Source organism: Anolis carolinensis, chromosome 1, assembly GCF_035594765.1.
Source record: "Anolis carolinensis isolate JA03-04 chromosome 1, rAnoCar3.1.pri, whole genome shotgun sequence".
In the NCBI taxonomy this organism is placed as follows: domain Eukaryota; kingdom Metazoa; phylum Chordata; class Lepidosauria; order Squamata; family Dactyloidae; genus Anolis; species Anolis carolinensis.
The window spans coordinates 244,949,689-244,973,892 of NC_085841.1; the positions used below are offsets into that span (position 1 = coordinate 244,949,689).

Below are 24,204 nucleotides of genomic sequence, written 5' to 3' on the forward strand. Positions count from 1 at the left end.
ATATATTTACAAATAACATTTGAAATTCCTTTCCACAATTGACAAGTTCATTTGACAAAGGTTGATAGGAAAACAAAACAAAACATGCCGTACAATATTTTGAAGGCTTCTATATTCAGTATGGTGGCTTCTAGCAATATGAAATTGATGTTATATACTGTACATATCCCACACATAAGAGAGACTGCAAGAATCATAGATAAAAACATCTAAGCATTGAGAAACTGCTAGATTGCTGTTCTTGGCACTGATTTTGACTTTTAAATAATACATTTTAGAATACTGTTGGTTGTTAACATGTTTTAGTTGTTGGTGAATTAGTAGCATTTTTATTAAATTGGGAATTCATTACCATTACATGGTGATAGCCATCAATTTAGGTGACTTTAAAGAGATATCAGACAGATTCATGGAGGATATATTAAGGAAGAAATCAGAAACTGTGGAGCATCCACACAGATAATGTAAACCCCTTAGATTAGATAGCTCAGATTGCTTGTAGTGATGGTTTTATTTTTATTTTATTTTTATTAGTATTATTCTAGATTTTTTTTAAAAAACATTTTGTTGATTTTTTGTTTTGTGTATGTTTGCATGTTGTTTTTGTTTTAATCTGTTTTAAAATAATGTAATCATGAAAAAAACATGAAAAAAGAAACTGTGAAATCCAATAATATCTGAAGAAAATGGAGTCTGGCCTTTATCTTACCAATAAAACAAACATTTTTTGAACATCTTGGATATGCCTACAGTTATGGCTTATTAATGGCCACTATTAAAAAGTCAAAATCAGCCATAATGATTGCATACCACACCCGTGGTAGTGATAGTGGTGGTAATGTGTCTTCAAGTCATTTCTGGCTTTAGGCAACTTTAACCCTCTCATGGGATTTTCTGTGGCTGGGAGTGTGTCACTCACCCACAGTCATTCAGTAGGTTTCTATAGACAGGTGGGAATTGAATCATGGTCTCCAGAATCATAGCCCAATTCTCAAATGATTATGACTCACTATAGAGGTGCATTTGTGCAGGTGACTCTTAGATTTTCCAGAATTTTAAGTCAATTGATACCTCTTTGTGGAAGTTTATGATATGGAGTGTTTCTTTATGGATGGCCACACACCATCTTAAGATGGATATGGATAAATCTTCCTAAATATTCACATGTTTTTCCCTATAGAACCATTCACTGGCTATCATTTTGGGTAAGGACCCATTTCAAATGTTTGTTTCTAATATTTATGATATTGTGCTCTAATCTCCCCCAGTACTTAGCAGCTTGGCAAGTATGGTTTGTACCATCTAGAAATTGTAGGTCTGCAATCAAAGCAATATTGTCTGTTCCACTGATGCCCACAACTATATCTGTAGAACATCTTTGTTTGGACTTCCAGCTGGAGGAGGACCTCACACTGTTTGTAAGAGGTTGAAGTCCATCCCCTTTCATTAACTGGATTAAGCTGCTAAATTGTGTCTGAGGTTGCTGAGAGGGGTAGTGAGTGTTGACAATACGATATTTGTATATTTAGTGTTTTATTGATCTTATATATGTTTGATTGTATATGCTGATGTTCAACCTTTTTGATAAAAAGGGTATTATAAACAAACATGATGATGATTGCGATGATGAGCCATTACTTCAAGTATCCATCCATAGGAGAGTGTTGTTGCCATATATCTTACTTAATTAAGATTGGCATCTCTCTCTCTCTCTCTCTCTCTCTCTCTCTCTCTCTCTCTCTCTCTTTCTCTTTTGACTGGCTCCTCATCCTTAGTGACTCCAGAAGCAGATACAGATAGAGACTAATGTACCTAGGGTCTTGGCAGGAAAATTAGACATTGATTTTGTTTGGGACTTTACAACATTCAAACATTTCTTCATAAGCAAGACAAAAACAACTATTTTTTTTTAAAAAAAACCTATAATATTGAACAAAGTGAAATGAAGATTTTTTTCCCCTTATTTCTCGCCACTGGCTCCAGTCACCTAAATGACATGATAGACTTTGTATCATGTGACAAGAAGCAATCTGGGCAGAGATTAATAAAATGGTAAGTATGCAAATGTGCTGTTTGGTAGTTGTTTTCTTTATTTTGAGCAAAGTATGATTTTTTTTGTTTACAATTATTCACTTCCAAAGAAAAAATATTTTAAAATGATCAAGCTAATCTGTTGATGGGCAACTGAGAACAGAACCCAGCTTGAGGTTTCTCTGTGTCTACATAGAGATGAGTAGACTAATCTAAAATGACAGGTTGTTGGAATGGTTTGAATGGTACTTGAAAATAGATTGTTCAAACAGAGTAAAAATGCCTGCAATAATATAAATCAAAGCTAAGTCCAGCAATCAAAGGTGACAGAATGCAAGTAATAACAGCATTTTTTGACTGAATTGAGTGGCAGTATGGTATTTAAGGTATGCCCATCTTATGCTTCTAGCAGCCTTACAGCACTTGGATTGCCATGATGAAACTACAAACGTACAAAACATGATAAATACCATTAAGCGGTTATGAAAAGTGATTCCTGGTTATCTCCTGCAGAGAAACATAAACAGGATCATTTCCACAGTCAGTGTTGGGGATATAAAGCAGGAAGCTTGCCAAGATTTCTAAGTTAGGGGATAAATAGTTATTCGGATAACTCCTACTCAGTGCCAAAGTGATTCTGGTCCAATTGGGCATGGAGAACAATATTTATTTAATTAATGTAGTTTTTCCCTCCCTCCTTCCCCCTCTCACTGAATTTTTTTTCCACAGATTAGGAGCCCAGGGCATGACTAAGAGAGACCTACTTTCCTCTTTGGGTTACTACATGTAAATCAGCCATTAAAATCTGGTCTGATGAAGTGGACTGTATCCATGAAATATTAGGCCAGAAATATTTTCATTCCAGTTAGTCTCATAAATTCTATATTTTTAGACATTAAAATATTTAGTCATTGAAATGCTGCAAATAATTTGGTTGCCGTTGTTTTTAATGTCACAAGTTTTGTCCATATAATATGCCCACCATTTTTGATATAATAGGCTATATTACCAGATATACATGAAGATATAGGGGAAATGATGAAACCAACTACAATGCATATATTTTAGGGCTTTTCTGGCACAATAATGTAGAGAGCTGAAGCATCATCCATAAGGTTTTACCTATGTTTTAAAAATATGATTTATCTCAAGCCGCAGGAACATTCTGGAATACAACTAAACTTATTGGGCAGAGTCTTCTTGGAGAAGCATTGTGTACTGCCTTTATAAATATGTGGAAAAGAACTGGAGCCTTTAAAAATTTCAGCTGTCTTCCAGCCACCATTGCTGGGGTGGCGTAATGTGCTGCTGAACTGCTGACCTAAAGGTTGGCAGTTCAAATCCATGGGATGGGGTGAGCTGCCACTGTTAGCCCTAGCTTCTGCCAACCTAGCAATTTGAAAACATGCAAATGTTAGTAGATAAATAGGTACCGCTTCGGTGAGAAAGGCTCCAAGCAGTCATGCCGGTCACTTGACCAGGAGGTGACAATGCAAGCTCCTCGGCTTGGAAATGGAGAAGAGTACTTCCTCCAGAGCCAGAGATGAGTACCGCCTCCAGAGCCAGAAATGAACGGAGAAGCCTTTGCCTTTGCCTCTATATGTGTGTCTCATTGTATTATAACAAGGCATTGAGCTTTGCCTGTATCAGTTTATATACTGTAATCCAGTGTGACTCCCCTTGTGGAGAAGGGCAGAATATAAAGTAGTGTTGTTGTTGTTATTGTTGTTGTTGTTGTTATACAATTTACTGCACACTTCTCTGTGAGGACTCTTCATATAGCTGGAAACATTTCACCTGCTCACATAATCCTTCACATCCCGCCCAAACAAATATTTATATGCTAGGACTGCACATTTTAAAAGGCATTAAAGACCTCATCAAACTCGCTAAATTCAGTGTCCTAGCATGCTTCCAGCCTGTTTTGCTGCACTGGGGTGGAATGTTCCATTGGCTCTTGTTTTGGGGGTGGAGCTTGAGACTCCCCTGTAGGTTTGGGTAGGATGGTTCAGCCTGTAGCCTGAGAGCTCGTCTCTAGAGGCTTTTCCCCCTCCGTTTGGCACCAGTAGCCAAGAGTGATAAAAAGAAAAAAAACATAATTCCAGAGCAAAACGTCTTAGAGATAGGTTTTAGAATTAGTCTGGGTTCTTTAACCTGGCAAATTCAAACAGGCAACCTAAATCACATACTTACCTATAGCTTAGACAGTTTACCTTATAGCCTTGTATTTACCTATAGCTTTGACAGCATACCTCATAGTGAAGTACTTACCACAAAGATCATAGTTTTAAGTACTTACCTTATGTACTTACCATTATAGATAGTGCTTATAGTTTCCTCATAGCTTGTGTACTTACCTATAGCTTAGACAGTTTACCTCATAGCCTTGTACTTACCTATAGCTTAGACCAGGGGTCCTCAAACTTTTTAAACCGAGGGCCAGTCCACAATCCTTCAGACTGTTGAGGGGCCGGATTATCATTTGAAAAAAAAAATACAAACAAATTCCGATGCACACTGCACATGTCTTATTTGTAGTGCAAAAACAACAACAAGAAGAACAATGAAAAAACAATACAATATTTAAAAATAAAAACAATTTTAACCAACATACATTTATCAGGATTTCAATGGGAAGTGTGGTCCTGCTTCTGGCCAATGAGATAGCCAAGTTAATTAGGATTGTTGTTGTTGTGTGCCTTCAAGTCATTTCAGACTTTGGGCGAGCCTAAGTCTAAAATGTATTTATTTATTATTTATTTATTTGCTGCATTCATTTACTACATTTGTATGACACCCTTCTCACCCCAAAGGGGACTCAGAGTGGCTTACAAATTATATGTACATACAATCTATCTATATATATAAAAGAGTGATGGCATCACGGCAATTCACAAAACAACAAAACTACAGGCCCCCCAACCTCAAAATTTGATAACACAACCCATAATCCACGCCTCAAGGTTGATACAACAAAAAGAAAAGAAAAATAAAGTCCTAATTAGAGGGAGAGCAATAATTTTTTTTTATCCAATTGCTGCCAGGTTAGAGGGCTAATCTCTGCCCACTTCGTTGCCTAGCAACCAAGGGACAGCTAGGTTTCAGTTAGGGGACAGGCAGATTTAGGCCTCACTTAGGCTTCTTCCACAGATTATCTAATTTGCACTGGAATATATGGCAGTGTAGACTCAAGGCCCTTCCACGCAGCTATATAACCCATTTATAATCTTATATTATCTGCTTTGCACTGGATTATCTTGACTCCACACTACCATATAATCCACTTCAGTGTGCATTTTATACAGCTGTGAAGAAGGAGCCTCATATAATCCAGTTCTGAGCAGATAATATAAGATTAGAAATATACAATAGAGTCTCACTTATCCAACGTAAACAGGCCGGCAGGATAAGTGAATATGTTGGATAATAAGAAGGGATTCAGGAAAAGCCAATTAAACATCAAATTAGGTAATCGTTATACAAATTAAGCACCAAAACATCATATTATACAACAAATTTGACAGAAAAAGTAGTTCCATGCGCAGTAATGCTATGTAGTATTTACAGTAGAGTCTCACTTATCCAACACTCGCTTATCCAACGTTCTGGATTATCCAACGCATTTTTGTAGTCAATGCTTTCAATATATCGTGATATTTTGGTGCTAAATTCATAAATACAGTAATTACTATATAGCATTACTGTGTACTGAACTACTTTTCCTGACAAATTTGTTGTCTAACATGATGTTTTGGTGCTTAATTTGTAAAATCATAACTTAATTTGATGTTTAATAGGGTTATCCTTAATTCCTCATTATCCAACATATTCGCTTATCCAACGTTCTGCCGGCCCGTTTATGTTGGATAAGTGAGACTCTACTGTACTGTATTTACAAATTTACCACTAAAATATCACAATGAATTTAAACACTGACTACAAAAACATTGATTTTGAAAAGGCAGACTGCATTGGATAATCCAGAACATTGTATAAGCGAATGTTGGATAAGTGAGATTCTTCTTTAATATGAAATAATTACTGGGATAGAATAATGCAGAACAATATAATCTCTAAAACCAGGACAGTAAATAAACAGGGGAATTCCACACAGGAAACAATCGGGGCCAGCTAACACCTCCCAACAAAGTATTCCCATCATCAAAGTCTGGAAAATCCTCTGTTTTCTCAGGGCCACAGACAGTAGAAGCACATAAAATATCGCAAACAACACCACTCTGAAAACAAGGGAATTCCAGACAGGAAACAATCAGGGCCAGCTAACACCTCCCAACAAAAAATTCACTCAGGGAGGAAACAGCCAGGCTTTAAAGCTGCAAGGCCATTACATCCTAATCATTTTTCCTAATTGCAGCATTCATACTTGCCTCCAACAAACAAAAAAAACCAATCAGAAATATTGTATATTCACAACCTTTAGGAAATAATATCCCCTGATGGCGCAGCGTGTTAAAGTGCTGAGCTGCTGAACTTCTGGACCGAAAGGCCACAGGTTTGAATTGGGGGAGCGGAGAGAGCCCCCACTGTTAGCCCCAGCTTCTGCCAACCCAGAAGTTCAAAAACATGCAAATGTGAGTGCATCAATAGGTACTGCTCCGGCGGGAAGGTAACGCCGCTCCATGCAGTCATCCCACATGACTTTGGAGGAGTCTACGGACAACGCCGGCTCTTCGAAATGGAGATGAGCACCAACCTCCAGAGTAAGACACGACTGGACTTAATGTCTGGGGAAAACCTTTACCCTTTACCTTAACTACCACCAATTCCTCAATACTTTATTTCCCATACCACCAGACTTCGCCACAGCAACGCGTGGCTGGGCACAGCTAGTATATATATAAAAGAGTGATGGCATCACGGCAACCCACAAAACAACAAAACTACAGGCCCCCCAACCTCGAAATTTGACGACACAACCCATCATCCACGCCTCAAGGTTGATACAACAAAAACAAAAGAAAAATAAAGTCCTAATTAGAGGGAGAGGAATAATTGCTTTTATCCAATTGCTGCCAGTTAGAAGGCTAAGCTCCGCCAACTTGGTCTCCTAGCAACCCAATAAAAAATAATAAAAAACACTAAAAAATAATTAAAAACACTAAAAATTAATATAATAAATACTATAATAACAGAAAATAACTAAAAATAATACAAGAAAATAATAAAATATAATAAATAAAAAGATAACTTACAATAAAATTAATTAAAAAATACAAATAACATCAAATAAAAATTCCACAACGATTTTAACCAATACCACCACCACTTTGCCACAGCAACACGTGGCCAGGCACAGCTAGTATATTATATTATTAGCATAGCACAATATTAGCATTATATATTACTTTATTGAACTATACCACTATACTGTAATATTATGAGTAATATTATGAGTAATATTATATGTAATATAGAATATATAATTAATATTATTATGTGGTATCATTATTAGTGTTATATTGTATTACATTATAATATTATTATCAATATTATATGTCTATACAATATATTATATTATAAAACTGAGGGCGGGGGCCAGGTAAATGACCTCGGAGGGCGGCATCCGGCCCCCGGGCCTTAGTTTGGGGACCCCTGGCTTAGACAGTTTACCTCATAGCCTTGTATTTACCTATAGCTTAGACGGAATATCTCATAGTGAAGTACTTACCATTATAGATAGTGCTTATAGTCAAAGCATAGCTTATAGTTTTCTCATAGCTTTAGGTACTTAACATCATAGTACTTACCTTATAGCTTACCATCTTATAGTTTCTTCATAGCTTGTACTTATCACAAAGATCATAGCTTTAGGTATTTACTATTATAAGGTAAAGGTTTTCCCCTGACATTAAGTCCAGTCGTGACCAACAGGGTTAGTGCTCATCTCCATTTCTAAGCCGAAGAGCCGGCGTTGTCCATAGACACCTCCAAGGTCATGTGGCCGGCATGACTGCATGGAGCGCCGTTACCTTCCCGCCGGAGCAGTACCTATTGATCTACTCACATTGGCATGTTTTCGAATTGCTAGGTTGGCAGGAGCTGGGGCTAACAGCGGGCGCTCATTCTGCTCCCGGGATTTGAACCTGGCACCTTTTGGTCCGCAAGTTCAGCAGCTCAGCGCTTTAACGCACTGTGCCACCAGGGGCCCCCATTTACTATTATAGATAGTGTTTATCATAGTTAGTATTTACCTCATAGTGAAGTACTTACCTATAGCTTAGGCAGTATACTTCATAGCTTTGGGTATTTACCTTATAGTTTCTTCATAGCTAATACTTATCTTATAGTTTCCTCATAGCTTTAGGTACTTAACACCATAGCTGGTACTTACCTCAAAGATATCTTAGCTTATAGTTACCATTATAGCCTAAAGCATATACCTCCATTGCTTGTGCCTACATCATAGAAAGCTTTCACCTCACAGCTGGTACCTACCTTACCTTATAGTTTCCTCATAGCTTGTGTGCTTATCTCTTATAGTATTTATAGCCTTCATTCTCAATCAATATAGTTTTATTTCTGTATAATTTCAGTGATTTTACCTCATATTATTTCTAATACAGCAAAGGTTTATTTTCTGTGTAATTAAACTCAATCTGCAATCTGTTTTCTATTATATGTTTCTGATTCAACATTCAATATTCCTGCTTGAAATTACCATTTCCTGTGTTCAGTAAACATATTTTGGTTATCTGCAACCAGCTTCAAGAGTGTTCACTTTAAAGTTTGAGGAATAATAAAGGGTAAACCCATCGCCGCTTGGGTAGCCAGACACATAGATAATTATTCCCCCAGCATGCTTTCACAATAATAAATAGGTGAGCCCTTTTGCAGATGTCATCCAATGGAAAAGGTGGCACTGTCTCCTATTTTTGCACTATGCAACAAAATTTGAAAGTATGGTTCCTGTTTAATAGTGCAGTACTTACTTTGAATGTAGTTGTTACATTTTAGCAACTCTTTGTGGCTACCACAAACTGTGTTGAAATGGTTGACAGTGGATGAGATAGTAATTGGAAAACTATGGCAAAATGTGCTGCAAGATGTCCCACAAAAATAAAGTTTTGCAATTTAATAATTTTTTCCATGTTTTTATTATGGTAGAACAATTAGGAAATGACTTTTATAACCCAGGAACAGAATTTATGTTATGATATGAACCTTTCAAGATGTTGAACTGTACTTTTCAGAAACCTAGCTGGTATAGGCAAGGGTGAGGAATACTGAGAATTGTGGTCTGACAATATCTGGTAAACCCAACTGTCCCCATTTGTCAGGGATAGTCCTAGGTAATCATATGTTGTTCATTTTTTCAGTTCCATTTTTTCTTTCTTTTGTCTCTTCTCATTTCCCTTCTTGAAGCTTACTTCATTGGTGCGAACTGAGCTTGAAGTACAAAAGTAGTGAAAGGGTGGGGGGAAAAGAGAAGGAAGCAGAATTTTGCCCTTCTCAGTATGCTCAGGAAAAAGTAAACTATTGTAGCCTCTCCTAGCATGTACATTGTTCTTCTTTAATAACCTTTGTCACCTTGCACACACTCTGATTTTGGTTCACCTTAAGTGTCCTAACTTTCATCTGTGAAATAGTAGATGGATGCTCTTGTAATATCATTTCAGGCTAAAATATGTTATTAAATGGAATCCTATATAGCATGACCCTCATATCCATGGGGGATATATTCCTGAATTTTCCATGGAACAGCAATCTGTGGATAATATTGAAATGAATGTTGCTGCTGAATGCTACAATAGTCTCACTGGAAGAACCAGAAAATTCCTAGAAATGATTCTGTATGCTCATATTCACTAATTTTTTGTTATTCATGTTACTCTCTAGGGCAGTGGTTCTCAACCTGTGGGCCCCTAGTTATTTTGGTATTCAACTCCCAGAAATCCTAAAAGATAGAAAACTGGCTGGGATTTCTAGGAGTTGTAGGACAAAACACCCGATAACCCATAGGTTAAGAACCACTTCTGTAGGAGTTTAGCATATATTTGATTGTAAATACTCACTCTTTTCCTGTAGTCACTTCCATACTTACTGTAATCTACAATTGCCTTCTCTCATCTCTCCTGCTGTGATGACTCATGGGCCTTGTAGTCCTGTTCCTAGTACTATTGTGGCAGACGAAGAGGAAAACATGGGATTTCCGCCGTTTCAGTCAGAATCGGAGCCTCTCCACCTGGAGGATGTTTGTCCTCAAGAATGTAGCCAAACAGGCCTTGGGCAGAATTCCCCCCCGTTTTCCCGGAGGGACAATTATAATAGAGATAGGGGAGCCAGGGAGGCTAATCGCCGGAGCCTGAGAATCGCTGCCAAACAACTAGCTGATTAGGTCTGCTTCCCTTGGGAAATTCTAAGGAGTCATGCATCTGGACAGAGTTGGGTTTCGCTTCTCATTCTCTGGGGAAAGTGTTCTGTTGGCGGGAAAACGAGACCCAATATAGGTGCTGGACGCAAGGGGAACTTTGCGGAGTCAATTGTTCAGCTTGAGGAGAGAGATCGTGTGTGGACTTCGTAACCCCAGTTCCTTGTTTCCCGGATCAAGTTTCCAGCCTTGCCTTGTTTCACGGACTTCCTTGGACTTTGTTCATGCTTCATGTTTGCCTCGTTCAAGTTTTTGATCTAGCCAAGAATCAAGTTTATTTTCCAGCCTTGTTGTCAAGCTACATTGGACTTTAAAGACTCTGTCATTTCCCCACACTTTGCTTGGCAAAGTGTGTGTTTCGGTCAAGTGGATTAAAACTTTGAACTCTAATATCTTATATTGGACAATACATTTCTGGACTATATTTGACCTCATCTGAAAGGTCTGCTTCTGAACTATATTCTTCACTTGTTTTTATTGACTTTAGATATTTCTATAATAAAGATATTAGATAGATTCTGGCCTCTGTGTAAGGTTATTGGTGCTCTGTAGCCTGGGTCCTGACACCTGCTATTGTTCATTTAACCATATATTTAATGATAGACAAATAAAGTTGCTTTTGCAAACCAGATGTTGTAATGGTTTGAGCTTTGAGCCATTATAAGTTGGAAATGACTTGAAGGCAAACAACAATGCTACTTTTACATGTATTAAAAAGAGTAAGCTTTTTTTTGTTAGACATTGCATGAGGAAGATGGAAGGTGGTGGGCATGTGACTGGTTTCTGTTCATCTCCTGCTTTGTTGATTACTCTGTTTGAGAGATCCAGTATAATGTATCTTAATTCCCAACACAAACAGGCCTCAGACTCACAGAGCATTTAAATTTCTTTAGGTTAAATCAAGTAGGCTTCTGGGAAAGAATCACATAACACTGTGGCGCAGTTTAATGAAGAAATATAATTTTCTGATGTTCCAAATACATAAAGATGTTTGACCATATTGTTTTTTGTTTGTTTGTTTGTTTAAATAGATGTCTTTCCAAATGTGCATTTTCAGTTATGTAAGAAGCCTGATGTCAGAGCCTGTGCCATCAGGTTTCTTAGTTCACGGAAAATGAACACTAGAAAAACAATCCGTTGAAAGAACAATCCAGCCAGATTGCTTTATGTATACAAATTAGTCTACACTGGTACCTAGACATTCAATTATAATACTCCCTGAGGTTGAAAACATCTGGATTGGATATGCCTTTCAGATTGTCTTGAATTCTTCCACCCACTTTCAAGTTCAGCTGCTGCAGAATAAGGGAACAGATTAGCTGCCTTGGGACTACTCATCTTTTAAAAAGTCAATTAGGTTATTTTCTTTTGTAGTAGTCAGCCATCAAATGGTGTGGTTAAGTCCATTGAGAAAGGAAATAAGAGATTCAGCACAATATCCATCCCGATTCTGTTTCAAATATTGCCCTCTTTTCTGATATCTGTAAAAATAAACAGGACATTTTGTTCCTCAGAACATTCACAGTGATCGGTAGGGAAGGCACCACTGGCCCACATTTAAGGTGCCCCCAAATCCTTGCGTTCTTAATGTTTTCAGGCCCAGGCTATCCCACACCTTGATGCATCAGTGCCGAAAACTAAGATCAGGAATGACCAAATCCTCCAATATTTCACATATGAAACTTGGGACATGTGTGGCCAAAAACCATCAGAGTTTGATCAAGATGGTAAAAGATATTAATGAAAAAGAGCATAAAAGCTAAGAGAATGTGCAGCAATTTGCTTTTATGTGACTACTGGGAAGAACAAGACTCTGCTACCTCCTTTCTTTCTGTTGAATCTAAACTACTTTTGGCTTTAACTAAATTTCCATTAAATGAGCTCAGCTGGGGTCAAAGAGAGGAAAGTAGGAAGAGGGAAAAGAAACTGGAGCCTTTTAAAAGCAGCAGAAAAAGTGGGGCAACAGAGGATTAATTGGTACTGTCCCTGGCAAATCAGGACCCTTTGTGATGTCAGAGCCATGAGCCTGATGATACTTCTTCTGTTCTATAAAGAGCAGTCATGCTGATATCATTAAGCACCCCTACCTTAAATATCAACCAGAGTTGCACAGAGAATGCTATTCAACAAAAAATACGTCTGACAAATGGTGCTCCTAAATTGTGCTCTCACCTTGCGATCGACCCCTCTAACCCTCAGTACTGAAAAAGAGTGACCAAGTCATTAGAACTAAAAACTTAGAATTTTAATTCTAGGATTTTAAACTCCCTCCTGGGTACATAGCAGGATCCTGTGTCTGAAGAGCCATCCAGTACAATTCTGGTCCAAATACAGCAATAAGAAGAATAGCAGGGTCTTAAAACTGGTTACCTACAGTTAGAAGCACTTTGAGCAGATACATGTGTCTTTCTCACAATGACAGTTAGCTGATAGGTGCTGAGACAATACATAGATAAATCCCATTGATTTAGTGGATTTTCTGCCGGAAAGTAGCAGCCAATTATGAAAGGGCCAAGGCAGTGACATCTCTGGCCCATCCCGTGTTTGGATGTCAGCCAGCATGCCAATGCCTTAAATCAAGAAAAAGTTTTCTAAGATCGACAGAGATATTCACAGGAACACCTCAGCAAGCGAGAGTCCAAAAGTGGCAAGCTAAAACCCAGAATTTCAAGCCATGGCTGATACCGAATGAGAGACTCCCTCCTGGGCACACAGAAGACTGGGCGACTTGGAAGGCACTGAACAGACTGTGCTCTGGCACCACAAGATGCAGAGCCAACCTTAAGAAATGGGGCCACAAAGTGGAGTCCACGACATGCAAGTGCGGAGAAGAGCAAACCATAGACCACCTATTAGAATGCAGCTTGAGCCCTGCCACATGCACAATGGAGGACCTTCTTATAGCAACACCAGAGGCACTCCAAATGGCCAGCTTCTGGTCAAAGGACATTTAGTATAATGCCAAGTTTTTAACTTTGTGTTTTAAAATACATTACAACTATACCCTCGGTTTGCTTCTGATATGATAAATACATAGTGGATCAACTATGGTTCAGACTAGCAGAAGGACTTAGAACAATATATCTGTGTTTAAAGAACAGGTGGGACATCTCTTAACTAGAAATCCAAAACCTGCAACATCTGAAATTGTCCACATGGATGACTGGGATAGTGACACTTTTGCTTTCCGATGGGTCAGTGGAGTAATGGAAAATTTGGGGTCAATGATTGATGACTGTTTTGGCTTATATAATACAATCTGGAATTATATTTTTCTCACTTGTAAATAAAGATACATCCATGGATATCATTTAAACAAAACAACCCAAAGTCTAGTTCCTGTTCCAATAGCCATCTAATAAGTCCTGTTAGAAGCAAAACTGGATCATGGTGGAATACACGGAAATTAAATCAGGATTAAAAGGAAGAATGTCACAAGGCTTGTTCACACTAAACATACAGTGTGGAGACCAAATGTAGTGTTGGATTTTCAATATGTTTGATACTATGATTCAGGAACAATTTGGGTGCAAGGTGAACTGTTTTTAGCAAAGGAAGTGGAATTTGAATGTCTTCACTTTGTACAATCATAGCTAGACTAGAATATACAATTTCATACTGTCCCTTCACCCCATTCTTCAAAGATATTCCACATCCACTACAATTGTCTTGTTTTTCTTACTAAATTCAAAAGAAATGAGGTCATTCAAATGAGTAGATATTCCTTGATAATTTTATCATTTCCACATTGCTGTTGCTATGTCTGCTGAAACATGAGGGTGTAGTCTTCTTGTGACAGAGCCACGGCTACATTAGAGACTTTGAGTAGGACATAGCAAAGAAGCATTCAAAAGTGATCTCTGGTGGAGTAATGTAAACCCATAAAATCTTAAGGTGTGCCAAGACCAAAGACATTTCAGTTAAATGAGTTTATTGTGACAACTGAAGATCATGACAAATACATTAAAAGCATGGGAAAGCATATACAGTATGGGAAACTGAGGATGAGGAAAGAGACTTAGGCTGCAGCTACACAGTCAGATAATGCACTAAACTGCACTACTTTGCAGTGTAGATCTAGCCTAAATTAATCACTGTTCAAATTGTGAGTTGAAATGTATTGGGGCCAAAGCAAGTGTATGGCCCTCAACCCTAAATTGCCTTCAATTTTAGCAAGATCATGGAATAGCTGCATTCACCAAACATAGTAAAGTTGACACCCCCAAAAATAAGGGGCATAACTAAGCTCTGGGACAAATTACTAGTACTTCTTCACAAACATGGAGATATTATACATGATATTATACAGGGTAGTGTGGGTACCTCAGTCAGTATTTGCTGGTGTGAGCATCAGAAGCAAGGTTTTGTTAAACAGATGTGTGCTTGGCACATGTCCTAATCTGAACCCTTTAGCCTACCACATTCTAGTCCAATGGACATCATTGTCTTGTTGCCAAATAAATTGAGATTCAGCTGTCAGTATAGCTGTATTGCGATAGAGAGGAGGGATTCTGTCACATGTTTTAGGCAACAAGATGTCTTGGGCCAGACTAACCGGGAACCAGTCTATAAAAATATATAAATCATTCATTGGTTTAGTCTGTTCTGGCTTTAAGACAGAGTCAGCACTGTGCCTAAAACATACCCACCTTCAGGCCAAAGTAGAAGGAACAGAGAGGGCTCCTACGATTAGCACAAACTATGTGCTTTGTCTTTGGTTTGTAGAGTTCCATCTTTCTACAGGTTATCGATAGATATCTACAGTGGCACAACTGCTTCTGCAAACATAAGCAGCCATTATAATTTGTGATTATGCTGATAAACTTCTGTAGCATGAAAAGGTAGGAAGCTGTAAAATTTAGGAAGAGTAGTGGGAAGAGGTGCATATGTTTAAGGAACTAAAAACAGTGAAACAATACATGCCCTAAAGAAACCAATTTAGCTTCTCTGCATAGAAGGAGTCTTACAATATCATGTGAAATATCCAGCTATAAAATCTTTCACTTAAAAAAATTCTTCAGCATTTTTACAGTGTTTTCTTGTGAAATTCTAATACAGCAGAGTCTCGCTTATTCAGCCTTCACTTATCCAACGTTCTGGATTATCCAACACAGCTTGCCTCCCGCCTGGATCCACAACTGTTTCTCTAGGCAGCAAGGACTGGATTTTTTATGGATTTAACTTCCGACAATGTCGTTACTGTACGTTCATTTTATGCAATTCTATCTTTATTTGTAATCAATTTGTAAGTAGCCAATGTTTTGTAGACATTCTTCACAATACATTGCAATGTTTTGGTGCTAAATTCGTAAATACAGTAATTACTACATAGCGTTACCGTGTATTGTACTGCTTTTTTCTGTCTATTTGTTGTAAAACATGATGTTTTGGTGCTAAATTTGTAAAATTGTAACGCAATTTGACGTTAAATAGGCTTTTCCTTAATCCCTCATTATCCAACATTTTTGCTTATCCAACGCTCTGCCGGCCAGTTTATGTTGGATAAGTGAGACTCTACTGTAATTGGTTTTTCTTCTTGCTTTAAATGTCAGGACATTATCCAAGCAAAAAACCCCAAACCAAAACAGCTACCCCTCCAAATCATATATATTCAAACGTAACAATTTTATATATGTTAAGAAAAACAAAGTGTCTATACTGCATAAAATAGTCTTGGAGTCAGGATCCTTCCTGCTTTATGCACCTCACCACTTTGTTTGTTGCCACTTAACATTCATTTTCAGATATGGCGCAGGACGTCTCAAGGAGTCTACGATGAAGCTTTCCATCGGTACCTGCTATTTTTGCTAAATGTCAAGGTTTGACATTTGACGCTATTATCTGCTATCAGTTATTCACTCATTCATCCTAAGATTTTTGTTTTTCCTGATCTGATATTGAACTGAGCTGTGCTGCTAATCAAATAAATCGCAACAGATCTGGTGTTTAGTTCCTCTTAAGGACAAACATCAATATTTCAATTAGTCCTCTTGTTCTCTTCTGTGAAATCTCTACATCCCCAGTGCTTTTTGATGTAACATCCGATCGATTCCCTTGGGAGGGAAAGAATGACAAAGTATGTCTCTATGGGGCTGCCTTTGCTCTCAGATGAAGTATTCTTTCCGGCTCTCATCCATGGCATCTTGAAGGGTAGGGTCATTTTTCAAAGCAGCATCCGCGCTTTCAGCAAACTCAGTTCCCTTTGCTTCATTGGTGTGGTAGGTGCCCTTGTGCCGGTACATATATCTCAGCATCACCACCAAGAGGAAAATCAAAACAATAACCACTGCTGCAATAACACCTATAGGGAAGAAGAAACATTTACATTTTGCATTCCTTTTCATTACCATTTCCAATAGCTGTTGCTGTTGTTGTTGTTTTGCTTTACATATGCGGGTGGCATTTCCATTAGATTCTTCAAAACAAAAACATTTATATCTTAACAACATTTTAGAAAAAGCTTTGACATTAGGAAAATAAAGTCTAGGCTTAGGGAAACAAGAAATGCAAAACAACAACAAAGAAGTATTCAACTCCCCTACTTAAAGTTCTGGTGACCTTGTAAATACTCAAGTTAGTAACTCTTTGATAGATTTAGATCTTCATAGTGCTAAGCACTTCTGAACTGTTTGGCTTTCAAAAAGTGTTAGGGACTAAATAGAAGGAAAACATTCATAAGTATTGGTGACCCTTTCCATTCAAACTGATCCAGGAAGGCCCGTAGCCAGGATTTTATTTGGGGGGGGGGGGGGGCTTGAGTCTGGACGAGAGAGGATCTACCCTAGGAAACCTTTTGTATCGTTATCCCAATACCCCCATGCATATGGGATATATTGAGCATGGTAATCAAATCATGATATGAATAAACATAACAGTTTGAATAATAAATGTAAGGCCTTCTCGCGGACCACCCTGAGAATTTGGGGGGGGAGGGGGCTGAAGCCCCCGCTACATGCCTGGATTCAGTTGCTGACATGGGCCAGTGCTGTTATCCCTTTCTTCCTCTAGTTAAAGGGCTGGAGTTACAGTGACAAACAACAGCAAAAGGGTGACCAGTGGGGCCAAACTTGGTATGGTCCAACTGGATGGTCTGGATTCTATTGCCACCACTGATTTGATTTAGGAGCAGAGCATGTAAACACCTCTTCTGAATTCCAAAGAAGCAGCCTGGCCCTGTATTTAGGTGCCTGTATTTATGAGCCCAGTATCGTCATAGTGCTTAGGATGAGTGAACTAACTGATGGGCCATAACAAGGCATATCAAGTTTGACCATGCCTCCAAGCATCTGTTGCTTGTGGCATCTGCTGCAGAACCCTTCCAGACAGGCAAAAATCCTGAGAGGAACCTGCATTTAATGCCAGTTCCTCTCAAATTTAGGCCACACAGCAGGCCCAAACCCGGGAATTTTGCAAGAGGGGCTGGCTACATTCCCTCCCATGCTGATCTGAGATCAGGATGGGCAAGGGCACTGCCACTCTCCTCTCCTTGCCCTCGATTTCACCCTTCACTTATGAGAGGAAGAGTCTGATGGAGGCCTCAGAGGCTTTTTACCTCTCTCGGCAGAGCCAGCAGAGGGCTTTGGAGAGGCGAGAGGGAATGCAGAGAGGGGAGGCTGGCAGTGCCTTACCTGTTCTCCAGGCTGCCTGCGCCCAGGGAGGAGGAATGGCTGTGGAAACAGACACTGGCATTCCGGAAGGTGATCCCAGTGTCTTTTCCACAGACCCCATACCTTCAAAGATTTCAGACTTTCTGGAATGATCTGGATCTTTTGAGGTATTTTTAAAACCTAGATTAACTCAGAAACCCCCGTTTACTTCAGGTTGAAGCGGATTACCCTGAAATGTCATCTAGATGCCTCAGGCGAATCTGTTTCCCAGCCCACATTTTAGGGCTGTATAGATGGGTCCTCCTCCCTAATAGAAGGGTTGGCTCTGGATGCTGCTAAGTCAGAGAGATCTTTCACAACTTCCCATTTGAAAACAAACTCAGCATTTTGGTTTGATTCACAGTTTTTTGTGTGGTTTTCGATCTGATTCGAACAGTTAAGACCATTAATGGAATCTGGCTTGGTGTAAAAGTGTGACTACATAAATGCTTGACACTAAAAGAGAGGTGGCCACCTGGTCTTTCAAATGTTTTGACTTATTACAGCTGCCCCACCCCACCCCACCCATCACAACTAGAGGTTAAAAAATATCAAAACTATTTTTGCTCTAGATTTACATCAATTCTTTTCCTTGGAATCTTAAAACAAGATTCAGGGCGCTTCCAGACATGGGGAAAACCCACAACAAAATCGGTTTAAAAAACTCACTTCAGCATGGGTTTTTTGTCTCTATGCGTTCCCAAAAGAACAGAACTTTAACCATGCCATCGTGGTAATTACCATGATGGCATGGGGCCACCCAACCCCTCCAAGCCCTAAAAGTTAAAAAACTTATAAAGCTGCCATGACGCCTCTTTGGTGCACAGAAATGACACGCCAGGAGTCAGGGGACCAGGAGCAACTCCCACACACCTTCTGGCATGTCATTTCTACATGCCTGGAGGCCTCCGGAGAGGTGTTATTGTGGCCTGGTAAGTTTTTGTTACTTTTAAGGCTTTGCAGGAGGGGCTTGGGTAGGTGGGTGTCCTCTTCCGTTCTCTGGGTTCACCGGGACCAAAGAACCGTGATGGGATGTGGGGACCGATCTCTGGGCCCATACTCCATTATACCCGGACCTTTAGAAAGGCCCAGATCTAATGGGGTATCAAATTAATTTGAGACAAAGCAGGGTTTACATGATTTGTCCCAAATTAATTCTCTTTTACTAGATGCATCATTTGGACGCCTCTAGTAAAAGTCTGGCAGGGCTCACATTTTGGACCCTATCTGAAAGGGCCCTCAGAGTTCTTTTTGAATGGCACAGAAAACCACTTTACCTATATACTCTAATCTACAGTACATATTAAGAAAGCCTCAGAGATTTTATACTGCCTATTCCAGGAATCAAAGTGGTTGCTATGAACAAGAAAACTGCTCCTGTACAGATGTTGTATCTAACATAATAATATGACCCCAATAAGGGATTCATGAATTTTTGAGGACCACAATGGACTCCCAAAACACAATGGGCTTTAATGCTCTTTAGATGTTGTACAGTATTAATAAGCCTTAGGGATTCCACACAATTCAATTTTCATCTTGCTAACTTGTAGGAAGCTGAGATTAAAGTTACAGGAGAAGGAACTAAAGGGAAATACAGCAGAACTTTGCTAATTTGCACTAATGACATGGAATCCACCTGGTGGATTACTGAAATTAAGAAGTACAGCAAGGAAGTGAGCATACACAATAGTAATGAAAAGAGCAAAAGAATACATCTTAACATTTAAGGATTGTTCTTTCGGGAGGAACAATAATTCAAGTGAACTAGCATAACAGTGTGCTAATGGGATAAGAGCTAAACTTCTGTTGCAAGTTTCTGTAATGCCAGGTTTTCAACAGTAAAAAAACCATTGAAGAAATAAACCTTTTCTCACCAGCTGATAATCTAAACTGGTTTTGTGCATAGCCCCTATATCATCCACTGTGGCTAAACATGTGGGGAGAGAGGGAACTGTGACAAAAAAAGAAGAAGAAGCCTCATATACTGGTGCTTTAGATTGCCATCTTGTATCCCACAATGCCAAAAGTGTGGTGTGTAATACCAGGTGCAGGTCTTAGCTCAAAAATTCACAGAAATATGCATTTTGTGTAACAGAAATGTCCCTGCATTTAATTTTCATGTTTCATTTTTCATTGGCACTTGCTCCCAGTTCTATTGCTTAATAATTCCTGCTAAATTCTTACCAGCTATCATGAGCAGTGGCAAACAGGGAAATGGAAAGGGATGAGTGTGCACCTTTTCCCCAATCCTCTCCATTGTTTTGGCTATGTTGATCATGGTATATACCATACTAGCATGGCAGGGGATGTGTGCAAACATTGCTCTCCCTAACACGGGCTTGTTGGGATGAAAAAGAATATTGAAATTTCTTCTTCTTAATAAGAATGTTCATCCCAACCTCACATTCTCACACACATCTATAAAGTTATAAACCTCTGTAACATATTTCACATTTTGGGTTTATGGGGTGAATATTTTGCAAAGGATAACTTTTCACAAATTTCATTTTTTCACACTTAGTGAAAATGGAGATCCCTACTGGCCTATAAGATTTTAACTTCCCTCCTTGAGAGATTCAGCACAGCTGTCAGGAATGATGGTGTGCTTACTTTCTGAACACTGAGACTGAGTCTGAAAAAAATTGTCCTCTTTCAATTTTTCTTGGAAACAATCCACAGTATTTTTGAGACAGCCCGGTGTACTGCTTTTGTATAAAGACTAGGGATTCCCATCTCTAATGTGAGCTGAACCTTTTAATTTTGGGAAACTTATAACTTGTAGCAATAGGAAACCCTGTGCTGTGAGAGTTTATAGTGGCATATTACTAATATGGAGTATGCATTTCTTCTGGTTTTCCAGTGATATTGCATATTGCCAAAGAAAACTCTCACTTTTTTGTTATGGTACACTAGCTTCATGAATGACATCAGACTGGATCTGAGAAGTTCATCCGTTTTTTCTAGATTATCAGCTCTTTTTATATTTGGTGTTTAGATGTGAAAGAAACTAACAAAAACTAACAAAATGAACTTAACAGGGACAAATGCAAGATACTCCACTTTGGCATAAAAAATGAAATGCAAAGATACAGACTGGGGGACAACTGGCTTGACAGCTGTACGTGTGAAAAAGATCTTGGAGTTCTCATGGACAACAAGTTAAACATGAGCCAACAATGTGATGCAGCGGCAAAAAAAAAAAAAAAAAGCCAATGAGATTTTGGCCTGCATAAATAGGAGCATAGTGTCTAGATCCAGGGAAGTCATGATATTCTGCCTTAGTATTCAAGGTATTCTGCCTTAGTCAGACCACACCTGGAATCACACTGTGTCCAGTTCTGGGCACCACAATTGAAGGGAGATGTTGACAAACTGGAATGTGTCTAGAGGAGAGTGACTAAAATGATCAAGGGTCTGGAGAACAAGCCCTATGAGGAGTGGCTTAATGAGCTGGGCATGTTTAGCCTGCAGAAGACAGGGCTGAGAAAAGACATGATAGCCATGTACCAAGATGTGAGGGGAAGTCATAGGGAGGAGGGAGCAAGCTTGTTTTCTGGTGTCCTGCAGACTAGGATGAGGAACAATGGCTTCAAATTACAGGAAAGGAGATTCCATCTGAACATTAGGAAGACCTTCCTAACTGTGAGAGCTGTTCGGCCGTGGAACTCTCTGCCCCAGAGTGTGGTGGAGGCTCCTTCTTTGGAGGCTTTTAAGGAGAGGCTGGATGGCCATCTGTCAGGGGTGCTTTGAATGAGATTTTCCTGCTTCTTGGCAGGGGATTGGAATTGATGGCCCATGAGGTCTCTTCCAAATTTAGGATTCTATGATTCTAAGAAGAAAATTTGATTGATATTACCATACTATTATTTGTTTCCTCCAAAAAGATGACCAGAAGTTGGGTGCTCCCCCCCCCCAGATGGTTTTATTTTCTTCAAAAAAAATAAATATATAAAACATGGTTTCCTTTCTAGGAATATCATATTCTTACCTCCAATGACTCCAACATCTTCTGCTGTTGGAAAGCTTCCAATATTTGCAGCTAGAAACAGAATATACAAAATCTAATTAGAGAGGAGATGTTTGGTGATAAATCATCAAGAGCCATAGCACTGAATGGAGAAGGGATTTTTAACCCTTTGCTTATTCTTCTTCCTATGCAGTTAAGCATAAGAAGAAACTGAACTTTGAAGGGCAGTTATAAAACACTTATCTTAAACAATAAGCCTTAACAGCAAGATGCTGGAAAGGAGAAAAGTCACTGGCATAGTTCAATACAATTCCCATGGCACAAGGAAAGGTCTCAGAAATATCAGTACCATTTTCTAGCAACATTTCCACATGAACGTATTCATAAAGCATAAGGGTTCTTTCCTTCATTTTCTCTCACACAGAAGCAACCTATTAAAGAAATTTGTCCTATTTAATATGAATCGAAGATACTAAAATGTTTGCATCTCTGAATTGGTAGAAGTTAACCATGGCAAAAGCTGAGGCCAAGGAAAATCTTGGGCTTTCTTCTTGATGGTATGGAGCCTAAAAATGTAAGTGTGTATGTATGTGTGTGCATGTTGTGTGAGAGAAAATAAAATCATGCAGGTCACGATTTTGCAGAGGAGTGACACTAAGGTAAACCTTTCAAGCCCCCCCCCAAAAAAATAAAAAAATAAAAATAAAAACTTCCTTTTAAGCCAGGCAGTATCCAAATCAAAGGATTTACTAAGCATTGCCAGTAGGGATATTGGGAGACAACATCAGAAGCACTTTCGTCATTGCGGTGCGCTTCAACACACACAACTGCTTTTTCAGTGTGCAGACTTCATTTCCTAGTTGCCCAATCTGCAAGCCTTCAGAAGCCCTTCAGTTGGGACACTACCTGTCTGAAAAGGTAAGTTTTAGGGGTCACATTCAGCTGCTGACGACTGTAAATGTGAACCTCAACTTTCACAGGATCCTAAATCCATCTTATGACCTACAATTACTGACTGGGGTGCCAATCTCTGCACCCCCACTATGTTTGCTTTTTGCAGTTTGGACTGAATTCTTTTCTTATCTGCATAGCATGGGCCATCATGTAAAAGTTCCTCTCTGCATGCTGAAGACAAGGTGTTGGGAAATGCGAGAGATGGCAGTGGATCTCTGTGGCAGAGTAATCAAATTGGCAAGGTAGGCACTGAACAGCAAACAGACCCGACTCCACTATGTATGTCAATATTGTGCTTGGCATGTGACAAAACAAAGGCTTACTTTTTGTATTTCTCTAATATTTTCAAGCAGTGATTGGTTGAATTTGTGGATGCAGAACCCATTGAGGGCTGGCCATATCTGGTATCTCTATCAGAGCTGATGAAGTTTCTTTCTAGAAGTCATATGTTATATAATTCATCCCAAAGCTCCCAGATGTTGCTTTTTACAATGAACACAGAAACATTCCCTCATATCAAAAGAATATAATACTTTAGATGTCTTGATGCTTTTTCATTCCTTTTTAAAGTGCCTTAAAAATCAAACAAATAACCTAAAATATGAAAATAAACCTCCAAATGTCCCATGAAAATATTTTAAGCCTACAAATAACATGTTATGGGTTAACTTTACTCAGTATGCAAAAACCAAATGATATTTGCAATTATTATTTGGAAGAGGGACACTCCTTTTGCTCTTGTTACCCCACCCCCTCCTCCAAAGTAATATGTTACATAAGATGTTGTTACTTGCAATGTGTTGGTCTCTAACTCTTCTAATGGTGACACTGAAGATTCAGAGGGGATTTGCAGCCTGACAACATCTAGAGGACCAAACATTCTCCAGGCCTACAACATAAACAATACCTGGGGAACAAACAAGAGCTCTGCTACAACTCCCAGTAGCCATAAGTTGCTGATGCTCAGCATCTTAAAGCAGTCTATTCTGTTATAGTGGTGGTTCCATTGCTGTTTTGGTTTATAAAAAAATATTCAGAGGTGATCTTAGTCATCATGTTGACACACAATGATATAACCAGGAAAAATCAATTCTCCAACACCCTGTTTTGGTTTGAAAGAAATGAAACACATCCTTGTTTAATGAGACTTTTTCCTATTTGGCTATTTATATGTAAGAACATACAGGAATGCAGTACCTTTTTAAAATTTGACT

At 38.9% G+C, this 24,204-nt stretch overlaps 1 protein-coding gene and 1 long non-coding RNA gene across 5 annotated transcripts in view; one reads left to right on the top strand and one right to left on the bottom strand.

Moving 5' to 3' along the window:
- LOC134295307 (uncharacterized) overlaps positions 1-24,204 on the top strand; it is a 33,125-nt gene that overhangs the window by 1,423 nt on the left and 7,498 nt on the right. The window contains exons 2-3 of one of the 4 annotated variants that reach the window (XR_010001844.1): positions 1,984-2,052; positions 23,097-23,232. This is a non-coding gene — a long non-coding RNA (uncharacterized LOC134295307). The remainder of the gene's footprint in view (positions 1-1,983; positions 2,053-23,096; positions 23,233-24,204) is intronic. The other 3 variants (XR_010001847.1, XR_010001845.1, XR_010001846.1) reach the window with 3 other exon arrangements.
- The window catches only part of gypc (glycophorin C (Gerbich blood group)), a 45,964-nt gene continuing 36,094 nt past the window's right edge, over positions 14,335-24,204 (bottom strand). Inside the window, exons 2-3 of the mRNA XM_003226085.4 lie at positions 22,058-22,108; positions 14,335-16,721 (exon numbers count right to left, since the gene is read on the bottom strand). Of these exons, the coding sequence (XP_003226133.1) occupies positions 16,525-16,721; positions 22,058-22,108 (248 nt within the window). The 3' untranslated portion in view covers positions 14,335-16,524. The remainder of the gene's footprint in view (positions 16,722-22,057; positions 22,109-24,204) is intronic.